The sequence below is a fragment of the Neophocaena asiaeorientalis genome, unplaced genomic scaffold (assembly GCF_003031525.2).
Source record: "Neophocaena asiaeorientalis asiaeorientalis breed wild unplaced genomic scaffold, Neophocaena_asiaeorientalis_V1.1 scaffold133, whole genome shotgun sequence".
NCBI lineage: Eukaryota > Metazoa > Chordata > Mammalia > Artiodactyla > Phocoenidae > Neophocaena > Neophocaena asiaeorientalis.
This window is the reverse complement of record NW_020174429.1, coordinates 1,635,116-1,656,952: the sequence shown is the minus strand read 5'-3', so window position 1 is coordinate 1,656,952 and position 21,837 is coordinate 1,635,116. Positions and strand designations below refer to the sequence as shown.

Here is a 21,837-nt window from a genome sequence, read left to right as displayed (position 1 = left end):
CCGCTTACCCAAAAAAAAAAAAAAAAAATGCTGGGGGAGACGCTGGACCCTGGCTGGGACTGAGGAAGCCTCCCAGCTGAGCGCCCTCACGGCAGCACTGTGTGGCCGCCATCTGTGCCTCACATTGCATTGCTGCAGCTCTGACCACCGGAACAACCAGGAGAACAGCCAGGAGTCAACCGTTTGGTTGGGCTCTTGGTATAGTCACAACAGATGATGCAGACCCATCAGCCAGATGGCAAAGGAGACCATTATTTTTGTATGGACCATTGTGTTAAAATACCGTATTTGTTAAATCATCGGTGGTTATGATTAAAATGTAAATATTAACACAAAGGAAGGAAGGATGCATGGGTGAACAGGTCACCTTACAAGAGGGATTTAATCAGAAGTTTTATCTTAACATCCTTCATCAGAAAGTGTTTTGTATGTTCACTGGGATGGAGAAACGGTGCAAGATGTATCAACAGTGTAAATTACTCGCAATAAAACACAACATTCTCTCTCCCTTAAGAAAGTAAAGCAGTAGTTTAAAAGCCTGGAACTCAGATGTCATCCCTCTCATGCTGAGCATACAATAGTTCTCTTTAGGGGAAATTTATGTTCCACCTTGTTTTCTTATTTATCCCAAATTTTGATTTTTTTTAAGAAAATGAAACATATGTTCTACATTCCTTTCTCTAAATAAACCCCAAGTATAAAAGTGTTTTACTATTTAAGTGTTCCCTATATCCAAGTTCTAAAATATAGTATGTTGATTATTTAAATTTAGAATTTCCCTTAGAAATATCCTTTAAAATGTTGTACCCAAAAAAAAAAAAAAAAAAAAAAAATGTTTTGGAATATTTTCAAGGTAAATTCTAATTTTAGTTAATGTTCATGCTTGCAGTGTATAACACACTGAGTTATCCGTGGTTAGTCCCTGAAAGTAAATTAAGAGATAAGCAATGGATGTTTCTTTATTTTTTAATATTTATTTTATTTATTATTTATTTTTATTTATTTATTTTGGCTGTGCCGGGTCTTAGTTGCAGCATGCGGGATCTTCCTTGCGGCATGTGGGATCTTTAGTTGCGGCATGTGGGATCTTTAGTTGCAGCATGCGAACTTCTTAGTTGCGGCATGCAGACTTCTTAGTTGCAGCATGCAGACCTCTCTTAGTTGCGGCATGCATGCGGGATCTAGTTCCCCAACCAAGGATCGAACCTGGGCCCCCTGCATTGGGAGCGAGGAGTCTTACCCACCGGACCACCAGGGAAGTCCCAACAATGCATGTTTCTTTATTGAAATATGTAAATTTGGAATAATTAGAGCCTGTGTTATAAAGCATAAGACTCCTCGTAAACCATTGTCATGTTTTGGAAATGACTACAGATCTTCAAATGCTTCACCTACAGATGTTTTACTTGCCTTCTGAGGCATTGCTTTGAAAAATAGATAGACCAAGCAACCAACCAAAATGGAGAAGGGAGGGGTCCCTCTATTCCCAGTTTTCCTTTGTCTGTGTGACCTTTGTCACAGGGCAGGAGACGGGCTCTTTTATGGCCCTTCTGTGGCATTGCTTCTGTGGACAAGGCAAGGATCGACCCAGCAGCCCTGCCTGGCCCTTTTTGGGCCCCCAGCCCCGCGTGAGTCACTTAAACATCAGCTCCCCGCCACTGGCAGAGCAGGCCTCGTCAGCAGTAATGGTTTACAGATGAGGTAACTAAGTGTCAAAGGGGTGACGTTATTTGTCCAAGTTTGTTAGTGTCAGAGCCAAGTCTAAAATTCAGACATCCTGAATTTTCCCTCCATTATACCCGTCAGAGCCTAGATGGGAGAGAGACATATTAGTCTGAAAGGTTTATGCTTCCTTATCATAGTGTTTATTTCAGTTTCAAATAATTGGTAGGTATGACCACTGCCGTGAGGAGCATTAAGTACCAACTGCCTGCCTTTTACAACCTCCAGTCTGCCTGAGCTGGGGAATTAAAAGGGACCGGAGTCCCAATGACCTGCCTGGCCCAGTCTAGGCTTTCAGAGTGTGAATGACAGAGGGCAGGGGGCCCCCGAGGCCCCAGCCGGCCCCCTCAGTTGGTATTTGCATTTGTCCCACCTCTGCCTGTCCCCACAGCACACAGAGCCACTGCCGCGGAAGCACACAGAGCCACTGCCGCGGAGGAAACGGGAACAAGCGCAGCTCCCAGCCTCCTTGCCTTGCTCTTTCTGACCACCGTTCTCCCCAGGTCTTCGGCCCTCTGGGTACCTGTCCTGCTGTTTAAGACTTGCAGATAATTTAGCTCTTTCTCCTCAATTTTAGAATTTCCTTTCAGCTCAAAACACATTTGAATCTTTTATTCAGGTTGCTTTGCACCTAATGGGGCTGAAATGCAGCTGCGGCATCTTTAGCACCGCTCTTCTGACGAATAAACAATCTATGATTTGTCTCTTGTCCTCGGTTGCTATTCCTGCCTTCAGGCACTGCCCTCATTTTCAAGAACTTGAGAGTGAAACTTTGAAATTGGAGGAATTCCAGAAGAGGCTGCATCCTCACAAGGTTTTAAAAAAATAGTGTCATTTAGTGGGGGACAGAAGTGTGAGGGCCCAGACGAAGGATGAAGTTCCACTTCTTGAAAGTGTGGAGGAAGGGGTCTGGGGGCGGCTGAGAAAGCCGTGGGTTAGAATGTTTCATGACAGTCGCTTATCACTACCTGGTCCCCCTCCCTGTTCTGGGGCCACAAGCCAGTAAAGAAACCAGTCCCTTTTGAATCCTACGCCCGTGTTCCTGAGAGGAACCAGGTGAAGGTGTGTGGCTGGATCAGAGAAAAACGCACACCTAAAAGGATCTGCGTTAACGAGGCTGAGGGCCAGGACTACTGCCTCCATATACAAAGGACAGTCCTTTTTCTTCTTTTCTTTTTTCTTTCTTTTTCTTTCTTTCTTTCTTTCTTTTCTTTCTTTCATTTTTGGCTGCGTTTGGTCTTCATTGCTGTGCACGGACTTTATCTAGTTATGGTGAGCGAGGGCTACTCTTCGTTGTGGTGCGCGGGCTTCTCATTGCAGTGGCTTCTCGTTGCAGAGCACGGGCTCTAGGCGAGCGGGCTTCAGTAATTGTGGCACGTGAGCTCAGTAGTTGTGGCTCGCGGGCTCTAGAGCGCAGGCTTAGTAGTTGTGGCCCATGGGCTTAGTTGCTCCACGGCATGTGGGATCTTCCCCAACCAGGGATCGAACCCATGTCCCCTGTATTGACAGGCGGATTCTTAACCACTGTGCCACCGGGGAAGCCCCAGGACGTCCTTTTTATTTTACATTTCCAGTTTGCGAAATACCCCTTTTCAAGACTGTACAGAGGTGAACGGGTAGATGTGATGCTTTGACCCAGTACATGAGCCGTGTTAGCGGAAAGCCTGGGGCTCCGGGAGCAGCCCTCTTCACAGCATGTAGAGTCACTCTTTTCTGGGCCTCCTGGTCGTGGTGGTTATTACCACTGCTTTGCCACCTCTGAGCCCTTTTTTTTTTAATCTGCCTGCAGTGTTATTGCTTATTCATAAAGTTGTAAAACATTCCCTTTATAAGAAAATTATGGGAAAAAAATTGAAGTCACGTGCATTTATACCAGTGCAGTTAAATTTTCAGCCTGCCCTGAAGCCTGCACAATACTCCATTTTAGATACGGGGGCCAGTTTTTAAACTTCTAACAACACACTAAGACATGGAACTTAAAACCTGTGTTTTTTGGTATAGGAAAGGGTAAAAGCAGGATTCATGAATGGCAAAAAATAGGCTTTTGCAGATGGAAGATTTGATCTGTGTTTCAGCTTCCAAGTGTTAACGTCTTCACGTTCATTAGCTTTCCGTGAGTGTCTTCCTCAGTGGCATGTGATCTGAGATCCAGGTCATATTTGATTTGTGATCACATCACCTGTGCCTTGTTTAGTATCCTCTCTCTGTGTTGGTTTTGGAAAGCAGAGAATTTGAAATATTTTTCTCTTCTGCCATAATATTGACAATAAAAATACCTTCTCTTTAGTGGGCTGTTTAGTTGTTCTATTTCATTATGGTGCTAGAATTAAGAAGGACCCTGAGCCTGTTGCGTGGCTGTCAGGTCTCTCTGAATTGTCTTAAAGGTCCTGCCTCTATTTCAGGGAAGTGGGAACAGAGAGTGATAGCTGAAGAAATGGGAACGTGACTGGAATGACTTGGGAAACTCTGACATCTTCTTCAGCCCCCTCCCTCCCTCCGCATTTCTCATTTGCTGGCTGGGCTGGGAGTCCCTCTCTACCCTCACAGCAGGGCCAGCACCAGCGCAATCACTGGCTGGCGGGGAGTGCGGAGGGGCTGAGGGGGGCGGGGCAGGGGTGCTTGTTACTTAGTAGTCAGCCACTGGCCGCTGGTTCATTCATTCTGTATAAGCCCTCCCAGGGTATTTCTTGGAACCCTAGAGGGAAACATTTCTGTGTCTAGCCTTTTCCATTCTTCAGCTCGTCATAATCTTTGCCTTCCCGTTCTCGCTGCAGGGAGACCTTTGTCCAAGTAATGGGATTAAAATTATCGACCCAAAGCCCATGAGCAACTTGCCTGTTTGGCCACTCTGCCCCTTGGGGGAGTTGTGCACGCGGCCCTGAGCTGTTAAGAAGATGGGCCACGAGTAGGATCCTACATGACCCGTTCAGAACTTCAAGCCAAAGAGAATGTTACTACTGTGGACTAGAAAGAGCTCTTGACACTTCGTATTCTGAATCTGTCTCCCATTAACGTCAGCATCATTGAAGACAGCAGTAACCTAAGAGTCATTAGTTATTTGTGAAATGATTGCATACTAGTGGAACTAGGAAGCTCCTAGCAAAATTTGCACTTACTAGATCGCCTTGAAGCACCATTTTTTTTAATCATCCTCTCCCTTTTTTTCCTCCCTAATTACCTTTATTTTGTTTTCAGGCTCCACACAGATGGTTCCCAGCTTCTGTCTGTGTCTTAGGGCCAGCATAACCAGTGGCCCAAAATACTTATTTCTTGTTAGGTCTCCGCCACGTTTTAGTCTTGCCACCTGAAATAAAATGACTGTTACTGTAAGCCTCAGTTTCCCCACATGCCAGTTGAGGGAGCTGTCAAGATGGTGTCTGAGTCCTTCCAGCCCCACTGTGCTGGGATGCCTTTGCCATTCTGCAGTCTCCACCCTTCCCGATTCGTGAGAACTTTACTCCCACACATGGCTCCTCCAGAATCGAAGTTCTTTTTCTCTCAGGTCCTTCTTTCCCTTCTTCCTTCCTGAATCAAGGAATATTTGGGACCCAAGAATTTGCATTTCTAACAAGTGCCTACCCGGGTGATGGTGATGCTACTGGTCTGTGGATCTCCTTTCTCTAACGTGAATTTGGGTGGTGAGAAGGAATGGGTGTAGTTTGTTGGGGGAAATGTCTCACACACACACACAAAACGTATATATCACCGCTATCACTGCCACCTCTACCCCCAGTCATTTGAATAAACTTCACCACTTTTCTTACGTTCTTTACAGTTCTTTCTTTCTTACCTTCTTTACAGAGGCTGTACAGCCTCTGAAGAGTCCAGAAAGAATAAAGTACAATTCAAACTCTGAGCCCAGCCCACCTTAAGAACCTCAGCCCTCACTGCCTACCCCCATGTTCCTTTGCCTACTGTCTGCCCCCCAGCCCCTGAACCCACTCTTCCTTCTTACCTTGCTTGTCCCTGCCTGAAGTGGCTTCCTTGCCCCTTCTCTACATGCCTGTACAGCCTAGGTCCCCCTGCCTCCATGAAGACTGTCCCAGACGTGACAGATGTATTGATCTCTTCCTGCTGAAAACTGTTCAGTAGTTCACTCTCTATATCACTCTTCTCGGTATTTAACAATGAAATTGATGTTTAAATGTTTCGTTTGTACATTTACATTTTGTCTCCTTACTGGATTTTCAGCCCGTTGAGAGTCTGAACTTTGCTTTATACTTGCCGTAGCCCACAGTGTTTTCCACATAACAAATTGGTTAACTGATTAAGATGGAGTGAGAAGAGACGAGGAAGAAGTTTGGTGAATGTGGGAGCCTCTGGCCTTTTCGTGTACTTGTGCATATTTTGAAATTTCTAAATCTTAAACTTTCAAAATCAAAACTTTTGGAAGTTTAAATCGCAACCACTTTTTTTTAAACTATAAAATAAAATGTATCCTGTATACCGTGGATGAGATATTTTATACAGATCTTTTAGTTAGTTCTTCTGTGATTATAACATAGCAGGTATAAATTCTGAATTATATACACCTGTGATGGTCCAAGTCGGAGGGAGGCGTATTACACCATTTCAGTTACTTTAGCTTTACAGTTTAATGTAGAGTCAGGTAGGTGCCCCTCCGTTTTCCTTTTTGGTCCTAGTTCTCAAATCACATAACTCTAGTGTGCTAGTGTTTCACTCATTCCACCTCCTGCCCTTCAGTGATGTACCCCACCACCCACTTTGCTCTGTCTTTGCTTCTTCCTGTTCATGTTTTCCCTGAGAAAAATTAGACAAACTGCTTTGATTAGTTCTTTCTGATGCATTCATTGCTCATCTCCTGTCTTGAGGTTTTCAACCAATTGAGTGTTTCACAATTGACAGCTATTTTACAAATAGAACACAGTGAGGACTTCCCTGGTGGCTCAGCTACCGCAACTAGAGAAAGCCCACATGCAGCAACGAAGACCCAATGCAGCCAGAAATAAAATATATATAAATAAATAAATTTATATTAAAAAGAAAAAAGAACACGGTGAGACGATATCTTACAATGTGATGCATGACACCAAATCAAGCTTTTGGGGCTTCCCTGGTGGCGCAGTGGTTGAGAGTCCGCCTGCCGATGCAGGGGACACGGGTTCGTGCCCCAGTCCGGGAAGATCCCACATGCCGCGGAGCGGCTAGGCCCGTGAGCCATGGCCGCTGAGCCTGCGCGTCCGGAGCCTGTGCTCTGCAACGGGAGAGGCTACAGCAGTGAGAGGCCCTCGTACGGCAAAAAAAAAAAAAAAATCAAGCTTTTGAGTCATTTAATAATACGTTTACTGACTTCAAGGGGATAAAAAAACACAACTATTTTATCAATAGCATTTTTTTTTTAATTTTTGTAAAGTGTCAACTGTTTCCCGAAAAGGAACGAGCCTGAGTCTGAGGGCATTTTGGGCTGAGGTAATGAATGTGTTCCCTATCTTAGAGCAATTTCTTGAAGAAATCAACTTATACACTAGTCATTTAATATGAATTCCAGTTAACTTGGTGGACTTATGACTGTTAAGGATTTTTGTGGTTTTATTTGTACATTTTTGTACCTTCTTTTCAAAATTGGGAGCCTCTTCTAGTGCTGACATTCTGTGATTCCAGGATCTCTTAGTGTCAAGGCTCAGGAAAGTAATAAGAATTTTTCTAGCTTACCTAGACCTGTCTCGTTGAAGCTGGGGGAGCCCATCTTCTAGATTGCTCTGCCTGACATTGACATAACCATCCCTGAGTGACATCTAAGGTGGACTCACTTCCTAACAGCAAATAGGATTATCAGGAGTCATCTGCAGCATTCTGCCTCTGTTCCTTTTCCTCTAGATTTCCTAATTCCCTTTGTAGTCCTCATGACTGTAGAGAAGGAAACAAACCTAATTTTGTGCTTTTGATTCATTGATCACACATGTTGGAGTAACCACGGGGCCAGGACTGTTGCATCTGACAGTAAGTCACAGGTCCGGCTCTTCCACTCATGGATCATGCTTGCATCACTGGGAGATACAGCCACAGGAAGCACTGAGACTGACCTTTATGTTATAAAATGCTTACCTTTAGAATCATGGGATTTAAGTGGGATTTTCTCCAAGGAGGTTGACGAAAATGTCATTGGTTTAGCAACCACAAGGCTTTCATATAACACTGGGAATAGATTGTTCTTTCCATAAGCAGAGGAAAAAAATCCTCTTATATAGTAGATGCATGGGACGTTGATTCTCAGAGCCTCATTTCAACTTCTTGCTAAGGAGTAATTAAGGCATGACTTTTCTAAGAATGGGTGATGCCCCTTGAAGGCTTGAAAAACTGTCACATTTACTGATAACGTAAATCCTAAGAATGTTCAAAGGAGATAACTCTTAAGAAATCAAAGACAACTTCCTATCTGTGCATTCGTCTTAGTAGGGATTCTGTTTCCCGGATATCTCTTTGACGTACTGTGGCACCGTCTGTCTTCTCGCCTGATATAATCACACAAACTCTCCTTCACTCAGAGACACATCAGTCTGGGCAGGAGCGCGCCAGCAAAGCCTCTCATGTACCCTTGCCCCCATACCCGCCACATGTCGCCCACCTGTAACTCCCAGCATGGACATTTCATACGTGGCAGAGATCCTTGCTTTGCCAGAATTTGCCTAAACATGATACAGAATCTTTCTCCAAATCTGCATCTCCCACTCCCACTTAATTCACATATTAATCTGAAAAAAAATTAGTGTAAAGAAATATTGTCACAGACACAGTAGTTAGGACTTATGTGTTACATTTTGAGGCCATATCCTCCCCTTTTTTAAAAAAAACATTACAGTCTTGACAAGAGTAAAAAGTAAAGGACTCATTAAAAATGGAACTTGTCTCCGTTTACATATTATACCTCAGTTCGTGACTAGTACATGAGCTCACTTTATGTTCCATAATTAGATATATTGAAATATAAAATATGACCATCACCATCTAGATTAATGTCATCCATTGTTCGGGATCTGATTTTCCTAGGTAAGTGACAATATGACGGTGGTAGGATAGTGGTAAGCGAGGAGAACAGGCAGTTTGAGAAGTAAATTAATCTATTAGGTTTGAAGTATTGCCCCCAAATCCCAGTTAAGTCAGTTCATTTGCTTCTCAAAGTGACATGGGCTTAGTTTGGCTCATTTTATCCCAAATAAATTTGGGCAGTTATTCCACTAACTCACCCAGTGCAGGACTCAATTTTCCCAACTCATTTCCCCCCCCACCATAACTCTGAGTTTTTCTACAAACAGCAGTTTTTACCTCTTTGTTCATTCATTCCTTTATTCACTCACTCAACAAATACCTGTTAAGCTCCTGGCCATATTCTAAGCACTGGTAGATGCATCAGCGGGGAAGAAAAAAAAAATCCCTGCCCTCATGGAGCTTATATTCTGCTTAGACTTTTATTTCATAGTAATGCATTTATTTTTCTGACATCTCACTCTCTTGGCCAGGTATCTGAGCCCTGTCCAAAATAATGAGCCCACTGCAGGAAGGGCAAGCAATGCCAATTATCTGTGGCTCCCCCTCTGGGCTCGCTTTCAGCACAAAAAGTTCTGCCAGTAAATTCTCTACTTTTGCCCTTCATCTGCCATCGTGGAATCAAAACGTTCTCCTCTTCCCAGGCTTCTGAATTGGAATTGATTTGCCTTCAAAACAGGGGCTTTGACTCAATACTGCAGCTCAGTCTTCTTGAGGAGTTTACACACTTGGCAACTTCCACTGCCATCTCAGCTCTAATGACTTTTTTTTTTTACTTTTGGCTGCTTTGTTTCTTTGTTGCTGTGCGTGGCTTTCTCTAGTTGCGGTGAGCGAGGGCCAGTCTTCGGTGCGGTGCGTGGGCTTCTCATTGCAGTGGCTTCTCTTATTGCAGAGCACAGGCTCTAGGCACACGGGCTTCAGTAGTTGTGGCTCGCGGACTCTAGAGCACAAGCTCAGTAGTTGTGGTGCACGGGCTCCACGGCATGTGGGATCTTCCCGGACCAGGGCTTGAACCCGTGTCCCCTGCACTGGCAGGTGGATTCTTAACCACTGCGCCACCAGGGAAGCCCGAACTAATGACTTAAATTAGACACTTCTAACCGCAGCGTACCTATTCTCTCAACTCTAAGCTCACCGAATGGACACTTGTTGTCCCAGCCTTCAAGGCCCCTCCCTGTCTGTGCGCTGTCCTTCCAGCAGCATCCCCGGCTGCTGGCCTTCGAGCCTGGGCGCTGGTCCCACACGACTCGCCAGGCCCACGGGTGAGCCATCGGCCTCGCTGTTTGCTCACAGGGGTCTCTCCCCATGCAATGCCAGCTTCCTCTCTGCCCCCCAGTCCCTCCCCCACAGGTCATAACCCATCTGTCAAAGCCTTTCTCAAACTTCCCCTGCGGCGGGAGAACCGGCCCTTACTTCCTTCTCCTTTGGGCCGCCCCAGCAGCCCCCAGAAAAGAGAGAAATTTCAAACTGAAGACATCCTCCTTTTCATGACCCACCTTAACCTGGACCTGTGAGAGAAGGGTCTAACAAGGACATTTGCTCAGGCTTCAGATTCCAGTGGGCTTCCGATTCTGGCCGATGGCATGATGGTGGACAGCTCATCACAAGTGTGGGTTCAACCTTCTGTTGTATCCTCTGTTTTCCTAAGAGTTTTTTTATTTTTTGTCACCGGTCACAGACATCATTAGTGTCACTTGTAATACTCAGAGGTGGTCGCCTGGCCTGAGCTTTCAGGACAGGTGTCCGCTCACCTTGTAGCTCTCTTCTTGGTGGTAACTTACTTCCCAGGGAGCCCCTGAGGTCCCCGCTGCCCAGCCAGCCATCGTGCTCTTAGATATGCAAAGTATTATAACTGTCTTCTGAGCCACCTCATGGTGGGCTTCTTAACTTTAGCTTTGTATTTCTTCATTTGTAACTTGTAATCAATGGCCCTTTATAATTTTCTGTATTTTGGATTTCATTTTGAAACTGATTTGCATAAAATGGGACTGCTCCACATTCAGTGTTGCTGTTATTCATAGACCAGTGCTTATCTCCTTTTTGTCAAGTTAAGTAATAATATTTGTCCGTTTGCAGCTCATTCCATCACACAGAGAAAAGCCTGCAGATCAGGCCTGTTCAGACCATAATTTCACTGAATTCTTATTTTTATTTTATTTATTTTTTGCTGTGTTGGGTCTTTGTTGCTGCGCGCAGGCTTTTCTCTGGTTGCGGCGAGCGGGGGCTACTCTTCTTGCGGTGTGTGGGCTTCTCATTGCGGTGGCTTCTCGTTGCAGAGCACAGGCTCTAGGCGTGCAGACTTCAGTAGTTGTGGCATGCAGGCTCAGTAGTTGTGGCGCACGGGCTTAGTTGCTCCGCGGTGTGTGGGATCTTCCCGGAACAGGGATCAAACCCGTGTCCCCTGCATTGGCAGGCAGATTCTTAACCACTGCACCACCAGGGAAGCTCAGTTTAGCTGAACTGATCATATAGATAGATGCTTCTCCTAGAGTTTGCTGTTCAAAGCCACCTACAGTCTTCCAACCCCGGTGTTGGCCAGTCTGCCTGGGAGAGCAGCCTTCCGGGGCAGTGCCCTTCCATGTTGTGTCATGCTCCCACTGTTCTTATTTGTTCTGCTAAATTATACCCCCTGTCGGAGGAGCAGCAGTTATTCCTCTTTCTTTCCTCTATGGCCTCAAGCACAATGCTTCGTATACAGTTGGCTCTTACCAGTGTTTAGTTTAAGGACCCATCACTGAAGGACCAGCATTTACACAATGAGAGTAAATGAGGGAAGGAATGGTAGGGAAACTGGCTCATCCCAAATTCACCTGTGAATAAAATAATTGCATGTAAATGCCTACCTGGCTATCTTATGACAGAAGCTTGAAACAGGGTACTTTCCATCTGCATGGAGCCTGCCCACCACAGCCCACGTGTGTGCTGCCAGCAGTAACTCACCTCGTCCATCCTGTCCCACGCCCTCTCCCAGCAGTGCTGGCCTGCCTCACTACTGACCATCACCCATCACTTGTCTGTTCAAAGGCTTGAAACAGTCTTTGAAATAATTTTTTGTAATGTGCTATGTAGCTCTTTGATTTTAAATTGCACTAAACTTTCTGGAAACATGCCAGGGGCTTGCTAGAGTGTCTGATGCTATCTATATAATGGTGGAAGGGGGAAAACTCCATTGAACTTTTGTGGTAATAAAATTATTGCAGTTGAGCCCTACATCTGTTCACTGAACTTCCTGTGGGTTTTCACCAGATCACGTGACTGAAGCAGAGACAGTCTTTAAAGCTTTTGGTCTGCTTATTATACCCGAGCCTCAACCACCAAATCAGACCTTTGCTTTGTCTCTGGGCTGAGCGTCCGGAGGTCCCACTGCGGTGGGTTGATTCACTGGAGCTGATAAAAACATTCCGGCCAAACTTGAGAGTCTAGCATTACCTCTGGCTCCAAAAGTCAAAACAACAAGATTGTTGTAAGTAGCTTTGGATTGAGACCAAGCTCCAAGCTTGAGAGATGGTTTTTCCCTCCTTGTTGAGCTGAGTCACAAGACAACTGTCTCAGAAAGAGAGGGGCGAAAGCCTGGGCCTGTGGTGACCAGCACCCCGCCCTCTGCTAGCCCCTTCCAGATGAATGCTTGCCGTAACTGTCAAATCAAAGCCCCCGTCCCCCCAGACCTCCCTCCTCCGCTCTCCCAGAGCCTTAATGGGTCCTCAAGCACATCTACCCAGCAGTCACTGGCTGGAGCCCACAGGACCCTGAGAAGGGGAGAGGGGAGATGAGGTAGAGGTGGGGGAAGGCCCAGGTGGCCTGAGCCCTGCTGGCCGGGTCAGGAGTGAAGACACTCTCAAGTGAGGAAGCTGGGCTTCCCCCAGCCATCACAGGGTGGCATTAACGTTCTCCACAGGCTTGAAAAGAACGTCAAGAAAAGAGTGATTTTTTTTCTAGGTTGTTGATCCGGCATTCAGACTATGACATTTCTTGGGCTGAATTCTGACAAAATGTGTCCGCAGTGTCATTAGTGCTAAATAAAACCTTTTGCCTTTCTTTTCCTTAGCTCTCAGACTTCTAAGAGGATTAAAGGAGCACTTTTTTTCTTTTTCTTTTTTTTTTGACCGCACGGCTTGTGGGATCTTAGTTCCCTGACCAGGGATAGAACCCAGGCCACGGCAGTGAAAGCGCTGGGTCCTAACCACTGGAGTGCCAGGGAAGTCCCGAGGAGCCCATGTTTTTAAGAAAGTCTGTTTCACTCTCAGCCCATGTGGGCTCTCTCTCTGGCTAGATAGGCAGGGAGACTTGGGGGGTGTCAAATTTGGTGCAGCTTGGACACAGCTAGTTACGCCGAGGCTGCATTTCCATTCAGTCAGGTCAACTGAACAGTGTTTTCCAAACTCTTTTGCAATTTATGCCTATTATTCACCCTTTTAAATTGTTCCCAGTACACTGTCTTAAAAACAACTCATTGCAGGAAAAAGGAATCTTTTTACCTTGTGCTTTGTTATGTTCACTTTGTTGTAGCCCGTCCTAGACAACATGCTCTGTTTTTCTTGCTAATTATGCTTTATCCCCCTTTATGAACCTTTTAAGTGCTGGTGAAAAGTTTCATGCAGGTAACTCAAGAAATAATACCAGAAACTAACACACCATTGTAAAGCATTTATACTCCAATAAAGATGTTTAAAAAATTGTATAAAGAATAAAAAAAATAGAGTTACAGGAAAGTTGCAAAAAAAAAAATATATATATATATATATCACAGCTCACTTGTAGCCTTGAGGCAAGAGGAACTGGTGCTGGAGCTCAAGGGGCGTGCAAGCGTGCTGTCTGCAGTGTTCGGGTTTTGCTCGTAATAGAAGTGTGTCCCTGCTGCTCTGTTTGTGCTTGCTCTTTGGGTTCCCGCATGTCCAGTGGTGCACGCTCCATGGAAGGGGCCGGGCCTTCATTCTCTAGCACAGACGGGGCCACGCCTGGGACCTCAGCCCACTTAGCCACGAGCTCTCAGGCCACAGCAGCTCAACCATGGTCTCTCGTTTGTCTTGATTTTAAGCAATTAGAAGTCTCAGCCTTTAAAACCAACTGCTGTCAACCCACAGGACAGCTCAGGAGCCTTCAGATATTGACCTTCTCCGCTGAGACTGCCCCCAGGTGAAGCCTGGCTAAGTGCAAACCAGCAAGTGCCTGACTTGGGGGTTCCCGCTGAACCCAACTCATTCAGCCCTTTCTCCAGGTGGGCCCAGCAGAGCCCGGGAGGCATGCAGAGAATGCCAGTGTGTAGACCTTACTGGGGTCATCTCGTAAAACCACACCCAACAGAATCAGAAGGAGCTTAAAGGTCCTTCATTTTACACAAGGTGAGACACCTGAGTCCTGGAGAAATGCTGTGACTGGCCCCAAACTCTTCAGCCTGCCAGTAGCTGAGCCAAGACAGAGCCAAGGCCTCCTGACCCCCAGCCTGGGGTCACCTGGACTCCAGAGCCGGAGATCAGTTCCATCCCTTCCCCGTGAGGACACTCAGGCACAAAAGGCTAGCAACTTGGTGGCCGGGGGACATGGAGGAAGTGTTTGAGGCACATTGTCATTACTGGAAAGACACGGAAGCCTCCCGTGCATGTAGGATATAGACATTTTCAAGAGGCACGCAGCTGAGTACCTGTTGACTCTGGAGAGGCCACAGAGGAGAGGTGTAGTTTCATTCGGCCTCTGGCTCTACCACTTCCTAGCTCTGTCCTCTTTGGCGTGTTATCTATCCTTTTGAACCTTGGTTTTCTTAGTAAATAGAGTTAATAACACCTGTGTCACGGGATTATGTGCCGATTTGAAGTCCTGCGCTTGTTCATTTAACTCACCATTCAACAAGCATTTCCTAAGTGTCAGTAGTATGCCAGATGCTCGCAAGGTCCCTGCCCTCCTGGGGCCTGTATTCTAGTGGGGAAACAGATGGTACCCGAGTAAACAAACACATGCACAAGCTAAGCCCCAATTGCCATGAAGGAGCTACGCCGATGAGCTGAGAGGTGCCGCTTTTGCTACCCGGGTGGTCGTGGGCGAAGTGAAAAGCACCGGCACGTGGGCACTGTCAGCGTGTCACTTCCCCTGAGCGGGGTGGGCCCTGTGAGCTAGCAGAAGGCCCGGCGTCGGCGTCCTCGATCCTGGTCACCTCAGCCGCTTCAGCCAGGGCCCCTCAGGGTTAGATGCCACACCCCTGTCGGAGGTTGTTGAACATGCCACACAATCAGCCAGGGAGACGGTGAGCCTGGTGTCAAATACGGCTTAGAGGTGACCCTTCTCATCTCATCACACGGCCTCACGCTCCCCTCAGAGCCAGTCCTCAGCTCCAGTTGAGTTAAACAGCTACGTCTCACGATTGTGGGCAGACGTGAAGCCACGCGTTCGTTCACTTAACTCACCGTTCACCAAGTGAGGACTCTGAGACGGACAGAAGGCAGTTCTTCAGAACCTAGCTTCTTGCAGTGACAGAACTTAGTTCTTTAAAAATGTTAATGGGGGGCTTCCCTGATGGCGCAGTGGTTGGGAGTCTGCCTGCCGATGCAGGGGACACGGGTACGTGCCCCGGTCTGGGAAGATCCCACATGCCGCGGAGCGGCTGGGCTCGTGAGCCATGGCCGCTGAGCCTGCGCGTCCGGAGCCTGTGCTCCGCAAAAAAAAAAATGTTAATGAAGATGAGTCTGTTGTTTTTAAGCCATTTGTCAGCACTTGTTCCTGGGTTTTCACGTGGGGAGGCCCAGGTTCTTTATGTTTCTTTTTTTTAATAAACTTATTTATTTTATTATTTTATTTTATTTATTTATGGGTTTTAGTTGTGTTGGGTCTTCGTTGCTGTGTGCGGGCTTTTCTCTGGTTGAGGCGAGCGGGGGGGCTACTCTTCGTTGCGGTGTGCGGGCTTCTCATCGCGGTGGCTTCTCTTGTTGCAGAGCACGGGCCCTAGGCGTGTGGGCTTCAGTAGTTGTGGCTCGCGGGCTCTAGAGCACAGGCTCAGTAGTTGTGGCGCGTGGGTTTAGTTGCTCCACGGCATGTGGGATATTCCTGGACCAGGGCTCAAACCTGTGTCCCCTGCATTGGCAGGCGGATTCTTAACCACTGTGCCACCAGGGAAATCCTATGTTTCTGTTACTAATAACAGAGTCAGGAAACAGGGTTGCCAAGTGAGAAGTGTCCAGTTGGGTAGAATAAGAGACATGGGCTTAGGACCAGGCCAGGGGGTATTTCTAGTCTTTAGATTTGATCACTGAAGGTTCTAAAATAAGAGTATACCTTACATTTGCATATCACTTCAACGTCAGTCATAATAGCCAACATTTATTGAGTGCTTCGTCAAAAGTGTGTTAGGCGCTTTTACATGGCTCATCTCATTTCTGTGAAATAGAACGGTTAAATTCAAAATCTCAAAGTAGAGTAAACTCTACCTTTTAAGAGCCTGAGTCTGAGTGAGGGTACAAGACTTGTCCCAAGTCACCTGGTTAATACGGACTGGACTTCCTTTCAGCTCTTAAATGCTGAGATTGTATACATCTTATTCACAGCTATGTTTTTAGTACCGTGCTTGCTACACAGTAGGCTGAGCGTAAGTATTTGCTGAATGAATGAATGAATGAATGAGGAAAGGTGGGGCTAGGGCTCAGATCATATGCCTGCTTTTCAGGTACTTTTTCTAGTTACTTCGAAGATTAAATAAGTATATGTCAAGTGTTTGAACATTCCTGCTATGTAATACGTAATCAGTTATGGTAGCTATAAACGTTACCCATAATCTCAGAATTAATTAAGTTTTTACGGAGAACTTCTATAGAAATAATCATTGATCAGCTTGAAAAACTTCATAATGATATACATTGCTGTTGTCAGGTAAAGTTGATGCTTTTTTATAGTATTTTTTATGTACTATTTTATATTATATATGGATATTCTTGCCACTCCGGATATCACCCTACATTGAGATTTTGTTTACGACACTTACTCCAGAGTAAGATGGGTTATTGTTTTGACTTAAACTCGAGCCAAGACTAAAAACGAGGCGTTGTCAGCTCCGTTTTTACCAGGTGGTGGGAAGGGTAACCATGGGGGTTCCAGGTGCTTCTCCTGGTGGCCTTTTCCTAGATCTGCCAGTGTGTGATGTAAAGGCAGTCTTTGATTCATTACTCTTCCTAACGGGAAAGTCATCAGAATTTCCCCAAACCCGTGAGGACGGGTAGACTTAGTGCCACCCCACTGAGCAGGTTTTGCCGAAGTTTCTTGAATTCAGTTGGAGGGAATTCTTAGGAAAGCAGCTTGCTCGTTTTACTTCCCATCCCACCCTCCCTGGAGGTGCAGAAAGCAGTCTCGGGTAAGTTGCCTCACACCCTTTCCTAAGGCCTGCCTTCCTAGGGACACCCCTAAATACGTCACTCGCTGGAGAAAAGGTTTCACATCTTTTAGTCATTTTTACCACTATGAGCAAGAAGGCTTATTGGTGACGTTACCACTTAGAAATGTAGGAGGTTATTATTCCAGCTGAAAGAGGCAACGCGGGGGGCTCTGGCCTTTTCAAACCACCGCCTCTGCTCGCCCAGCCCCTCACTTCTCTCCAAGACAGCGTGAGAAGTTTTCTAAAGTTGAGGCCATTCCAAGAACTAGGACTTGCATCCTCATTATTAGGGGGTAAAGTTCTTTTCTTCTTCACACACAGTCCCCCAGACTCGCTTGATTCTAGACATCATTGTGGGTTCGATCGTTTCTGTCAGGACCAGTAGCGTGTGTGCTGCATTCTGTCCATACGGTGAAAGGGCACAGGACTAACCCCGAAGGGCCCCGTGGAGCCTTGGAGAATTGGATTTTAGGACGAAGCACTAGGGTGGCTATGACTGTGGTATCTTTTCAAACTGACCTTCCCACCCAGTCAGACCCAGGCTTCAATCTTGACTCCAGCCCACAGGCTGTGTGACCTAGAACCAACCGCTTAGCTGCTCCAGGCCCCGCTTCACCTTCCATTGGTGGGGTTGGCCACGTGGGCCTCAGCAGGACACCGTGGTGACTGACCACGACACGAGTGGGGAGCCTCCAGACCGACCTGGTGCTCGGGGAGTGCTCGCTTGGTGTCAGCTGCTTGCTGCACCCTACCGCTACAAATGCAGATTTTTCATGGAAAAGAAGATCACTGTGTTGCTACCTAGAAGACACCTGACTCCGTGACAGAGGCCTATTGCCGCCTCCAGGAACCCTGTCCCCACACCTGAGAACCCCACGCCAGGCTGGAAGCAGCACAGAACATGTGAGGAGGCTCATCAAGGATGCCCCAGGCCTCCAGAGACCACCCAGCTGCTGAGCGGCTACGGTGCACCCAGAGAATGGGGGGGATTCGGCCCAGGGTGGGAGGGATTCAAGGAGACTTACTGAGTGGATGACAAGGGAATGGAAAGCTGGGGGACCTAGCTGAATTCCAGTCAGATCGTCAGTACGTGCTGGAAGTAGTGTCATATCCCTGAGCTGATCACACTTTGTCAGCCAGGCTGACCCCACGAGCGCAGTGGGAGAAGTTGTCCTCTGCACTGTGATCAGTGTGGCCCTCAGCACACACGGAGACGCTCAGCCTTACACAGATGATAATAAAGAACTGATTTGAAACACTGGTCTGGAAAGGCTTGGGTTTGCATGAAACCTGAGTAGTTTTGCAAAGTATGGGGTAAAAAGTGTATGAGGGAGGATATAGGGGTAGGTAGTGCTGGAGTCTGGGCCACTTATAAAACCCATTTGTGTATATTCTATATTTACTGATGCCCTGGGAGCTGTGGAATAGAATTGGTTTTTGTTAAAGCCATAACAGATGGGGGCTGTGCCGTCTGTGGTATGCTGAAGTAACATCCATGACCAGAGGACCCTCCTCTGCACGAATTCCTATACACTTCTTTAAGATTTAGCTCAAAACTCACCTTGCCACAAAGCATTTCCTGCTTAACGCTGCCCCTCTGGCATCATTCTGGAACTCTGAGGATCCAGCACTTAGATGTTTAGTCTTTTTTTTTTTTTTTAACATCTTTATTGGGGTAAAATTGCTTTACAATGGTGTGTTAGTTTCTGCTTTATAACAAAGTGAATCAGTTATACATATGTTCCCATATCTCTTCCCTCTTGTGTCTCCCTCCCTCCCACCCTCCCTATAGATGTTTAGTCTTAATCATTGCAAATGTCTTAAAAATCTCTAACTCTGGGGCTTCCCTGGTGGCGCAGTGGTTGAGAGTCCGCCTGCCGATGCAGGGGACACGGGTTCGTGCCCCGGTCCGGGAAGATCCCACGTGCCGCGGAGCGACTGGGCCCATGAGCCATGGCCGCTGAGCCTGCGCGTCCGGAGCCTGTGCTCCGCAACGGGAGAGGCCACAACAGTGAGAGGCCCGCATACTGCAAAAAAAAATCTCTAACTCTGGGTGTGTGTGTGGCTCCCCTACTCCCTCCACCCCCTTTTCTCTTTAAAATCTTTTAAATCCACCCAACTAGGGTCATTTTAGTTCAGGCCCATTTGCCCTTCACCTGGACCAGGCCCTGTCCCAGCTGGATGCCCTCCATTTCTCCACTCTGTGTTCGGAGTGGGCCCTGCACAGAGCCACTCTCACCTGGCCCCCTTCTGAGACCCTTCAAAGGCTTCCGGGCCCTTCACGTGGAGGCCAGGATTCTTCACATGGCAGCGTCCTCCCCTCCGGGCCCTGCTCACCAGGGCTTACTCTCCTTCCGCCCCTCCTCTTCCCTGCTGCGTCAAGCACCTCATGCCTTCCCTCCGTGCTGTTCCCTCAGAAAGAACACGCTTCCCTCTTCATCTGGCTGCCCCTCCCCACCTCCCTCAGGCCTCGAGCCCCTAGTCCTTCCCTTCTTCCTACTCTGTTATCATTGTTTTGTTGCTGCTGCTGCTTCTGTTTGTCCCTCTGCTCCACGAGAAGGCACCTTCTGTGAGGACAGGGACTGTGTATCCCCAGGCCCTGGTGCACACGTGGCCTGGTGCAGAGAAGCAGACATTCATCCAGTATGATAATCAATGAATGACTCACGTAAGAGGGATTGAACAAGATAATATACCTAAAGTATTTATCATTGTGCCTGGGACATCGTTGGTCCTTATACGGTTGATTGATTCATTGATTCATTCATCAAATTGTTTATTAAGTGTCTGGCCACCCTTTAAGGGGACACAGCGGCAAACACAACGGGCAAAGAAATCTCTGCCCTCGTGGGCCACGCGTTCTATGTGTGTGTTTCCCCTCTTGTCCCTTTCAGCCCCCTCCCGCAACCTTCCGCCATACCCCTCGTCTTAGGACACTGTTGCCCCCCTTCTCCCCGCCCCACCTGGGACACAGGTCACCAAACTGCAGCCACTCCTGTCAGAGTCACCTTCGCCTGGGAGGCAGCCCGGGGGCTTTTAGTAGATGCCAGCGGCCCCTCAGGCTGCTGAAGGAGGAATCACTTCCTCTGCCCTGGCTGGAATAAATAGGTTAGGAGTAAAATTAAAAAATCAAAAGCCCGAATCCTGGTGAAACGCTGCAGTGGAAGTGCTACTTACAGGACCTCAAAACTGCATGTGTTCTCACTTATCAGCCGGGACTGCAGAGAGCGGCCCGGTCGCCTGGAAGCCTTTGTGGAGCCAGGAATCACCTCCACTGCCGCCGCCGCAAAGCCGGAGCATCCCCACCGCCCCCTCCGCCAGGAGGAGGAAGAGAGGGCTTGAGCTGTGCAGAGCCGCTGCTGCCCCCGGCCCTGACCGAGGCCCTCTGTGGGCGCTGCCTGCCCGCACAGTCAAGGCTGAGGATCTGTGAAGGGAAGTCTTCACCTCCACGGTGACGCAGCCCTGAGAGGGAAGCATCTCGAGGAGGCCCAGCCATCAGTATCCCAGTGGTGCAGTAGATAGATAGTCTTTGTTGAATGCTGTCTGTACCTGGGCGGGGCCTGTTTCCCTCCCTGAGGTTTCTCACCCCACCTCGTCCCGTCCAGGTCCCTGCTCCTCTCAGCACACTGACGTCCCTGACCAGGGCCGGTGGGGTTGTGCCCTTCCTACAGGTGATTCACGTGTCCTCCAGAGTCATCTGGAAGCTGGATCTGTGGCCCCAGGGCTCACAGGCCCTCCGACCAGTCAGGGAAGGTGGGCTGCCTGCATCCTGCACACACGCCGCGTATAAACTGCTGCTGCTTTCCAGTGGGGCTGTGAGATTGATTACATCATCCTGTTTTCGTTGCAGAAATTTCCAGAACTGAAATTCAAATATGTGGAAGAGGAGCAGCCCGAGGAGTTTTTTATCCCCTATGTCTGGTCCCTGGTGTACAACTCAGCGGTAGGACTGTACTGGAACCCTCAGGACATCCAGCTGTTCACGATGGATTCCGACTGAGGACGGGACGCCGTCTCCCACCCTGACCCCCTCCAGCCAAGCAGCCCTTCTAGTTATTTTCTTTCTGGGGAACAGAGGTAGAGAGATTCCCTGGTGCGTCTTCTATTAAAGAGGATCACACAGTCGTGTTTTCCTTGCACACTTGGGTTTGGAGAATTGTTGCCAGTTGGCAGTAGATCACTCAGTTTAGATTATAGTGCAAAAAAGGGGAGGGGAGTTACACAACAGTGATAAATGTAAAAACCTGCTATTTCACATGCAATTTTATTTCTAAACCAAAAATCTAGAGCTTTTCCAGGAACCTGATGCCTTAGGCATATAACACTTTACGAGTACATACTTCTTTCTCTTTTCTTTTCTTCCCCGCCCCCCCCCCCCCCCCCCCCAAACATTTTTTAGTGACAGAATTTTGTCGGCAAGAGAGCTGGCAGCCCACTGCTGCGAGTGGGGTGTCCCCCCCCCCCCCCCTCACGTTCAGGATTTTTGTTTTGGTCGTGTGTTTCAACATTGAGAAATACCAACCTGAAAAGATGACAAGACAGGAATTAATAAGGAAATGAAGCCGTGTATGCATGCAGTTGCCTTTCAGAAGGCCCATGATATAAGCCTGGGCGGTTGGATATAATAAGCCTTTAGATCCTGGAATCTTTCCCTCAAAGAAAGAAGTGGCTCCTTCTCATGAAGCCCACATTAGCTTTTTTGTGGATTTGGCCTCTGAGCTGTAGCTGAATTAAATTGGAGTCTAGACTAATAGGAGAAA

At 47.4% G+C, this 21,837-nt stretch overlaps 1 protein-coding gene across 3 annotated transcripts in view; it reads left to right on the top strand.

Moving 5' to 3' along the window:
- The window catches only part of DYM (dymeclin), a 375,649-nt gene extending 354,210 nt beyond the window's left edge, over positions 1-21,439 (top strand). For 2 of the 3 annotated variants that reach the window (XM_024756785.1, XM_024756783.1), the window contains one exon: positions 20,928-21,439. In XM_024756785.1, coding sequence (XP_024612553.1) covers positions 20,928-21,077 — 150 coding nt within the window. In that variant the 3' untranslated portion in view covers positions 21,078-21,439. The remainder of the gene's footprint in view (positions 1-20,927) is intronic. The other variant, XM_024756784.1, reaches the window with a different exon arrangement.
- Positions 21,440-21,837: the final 398 nt, after the last annotated feature.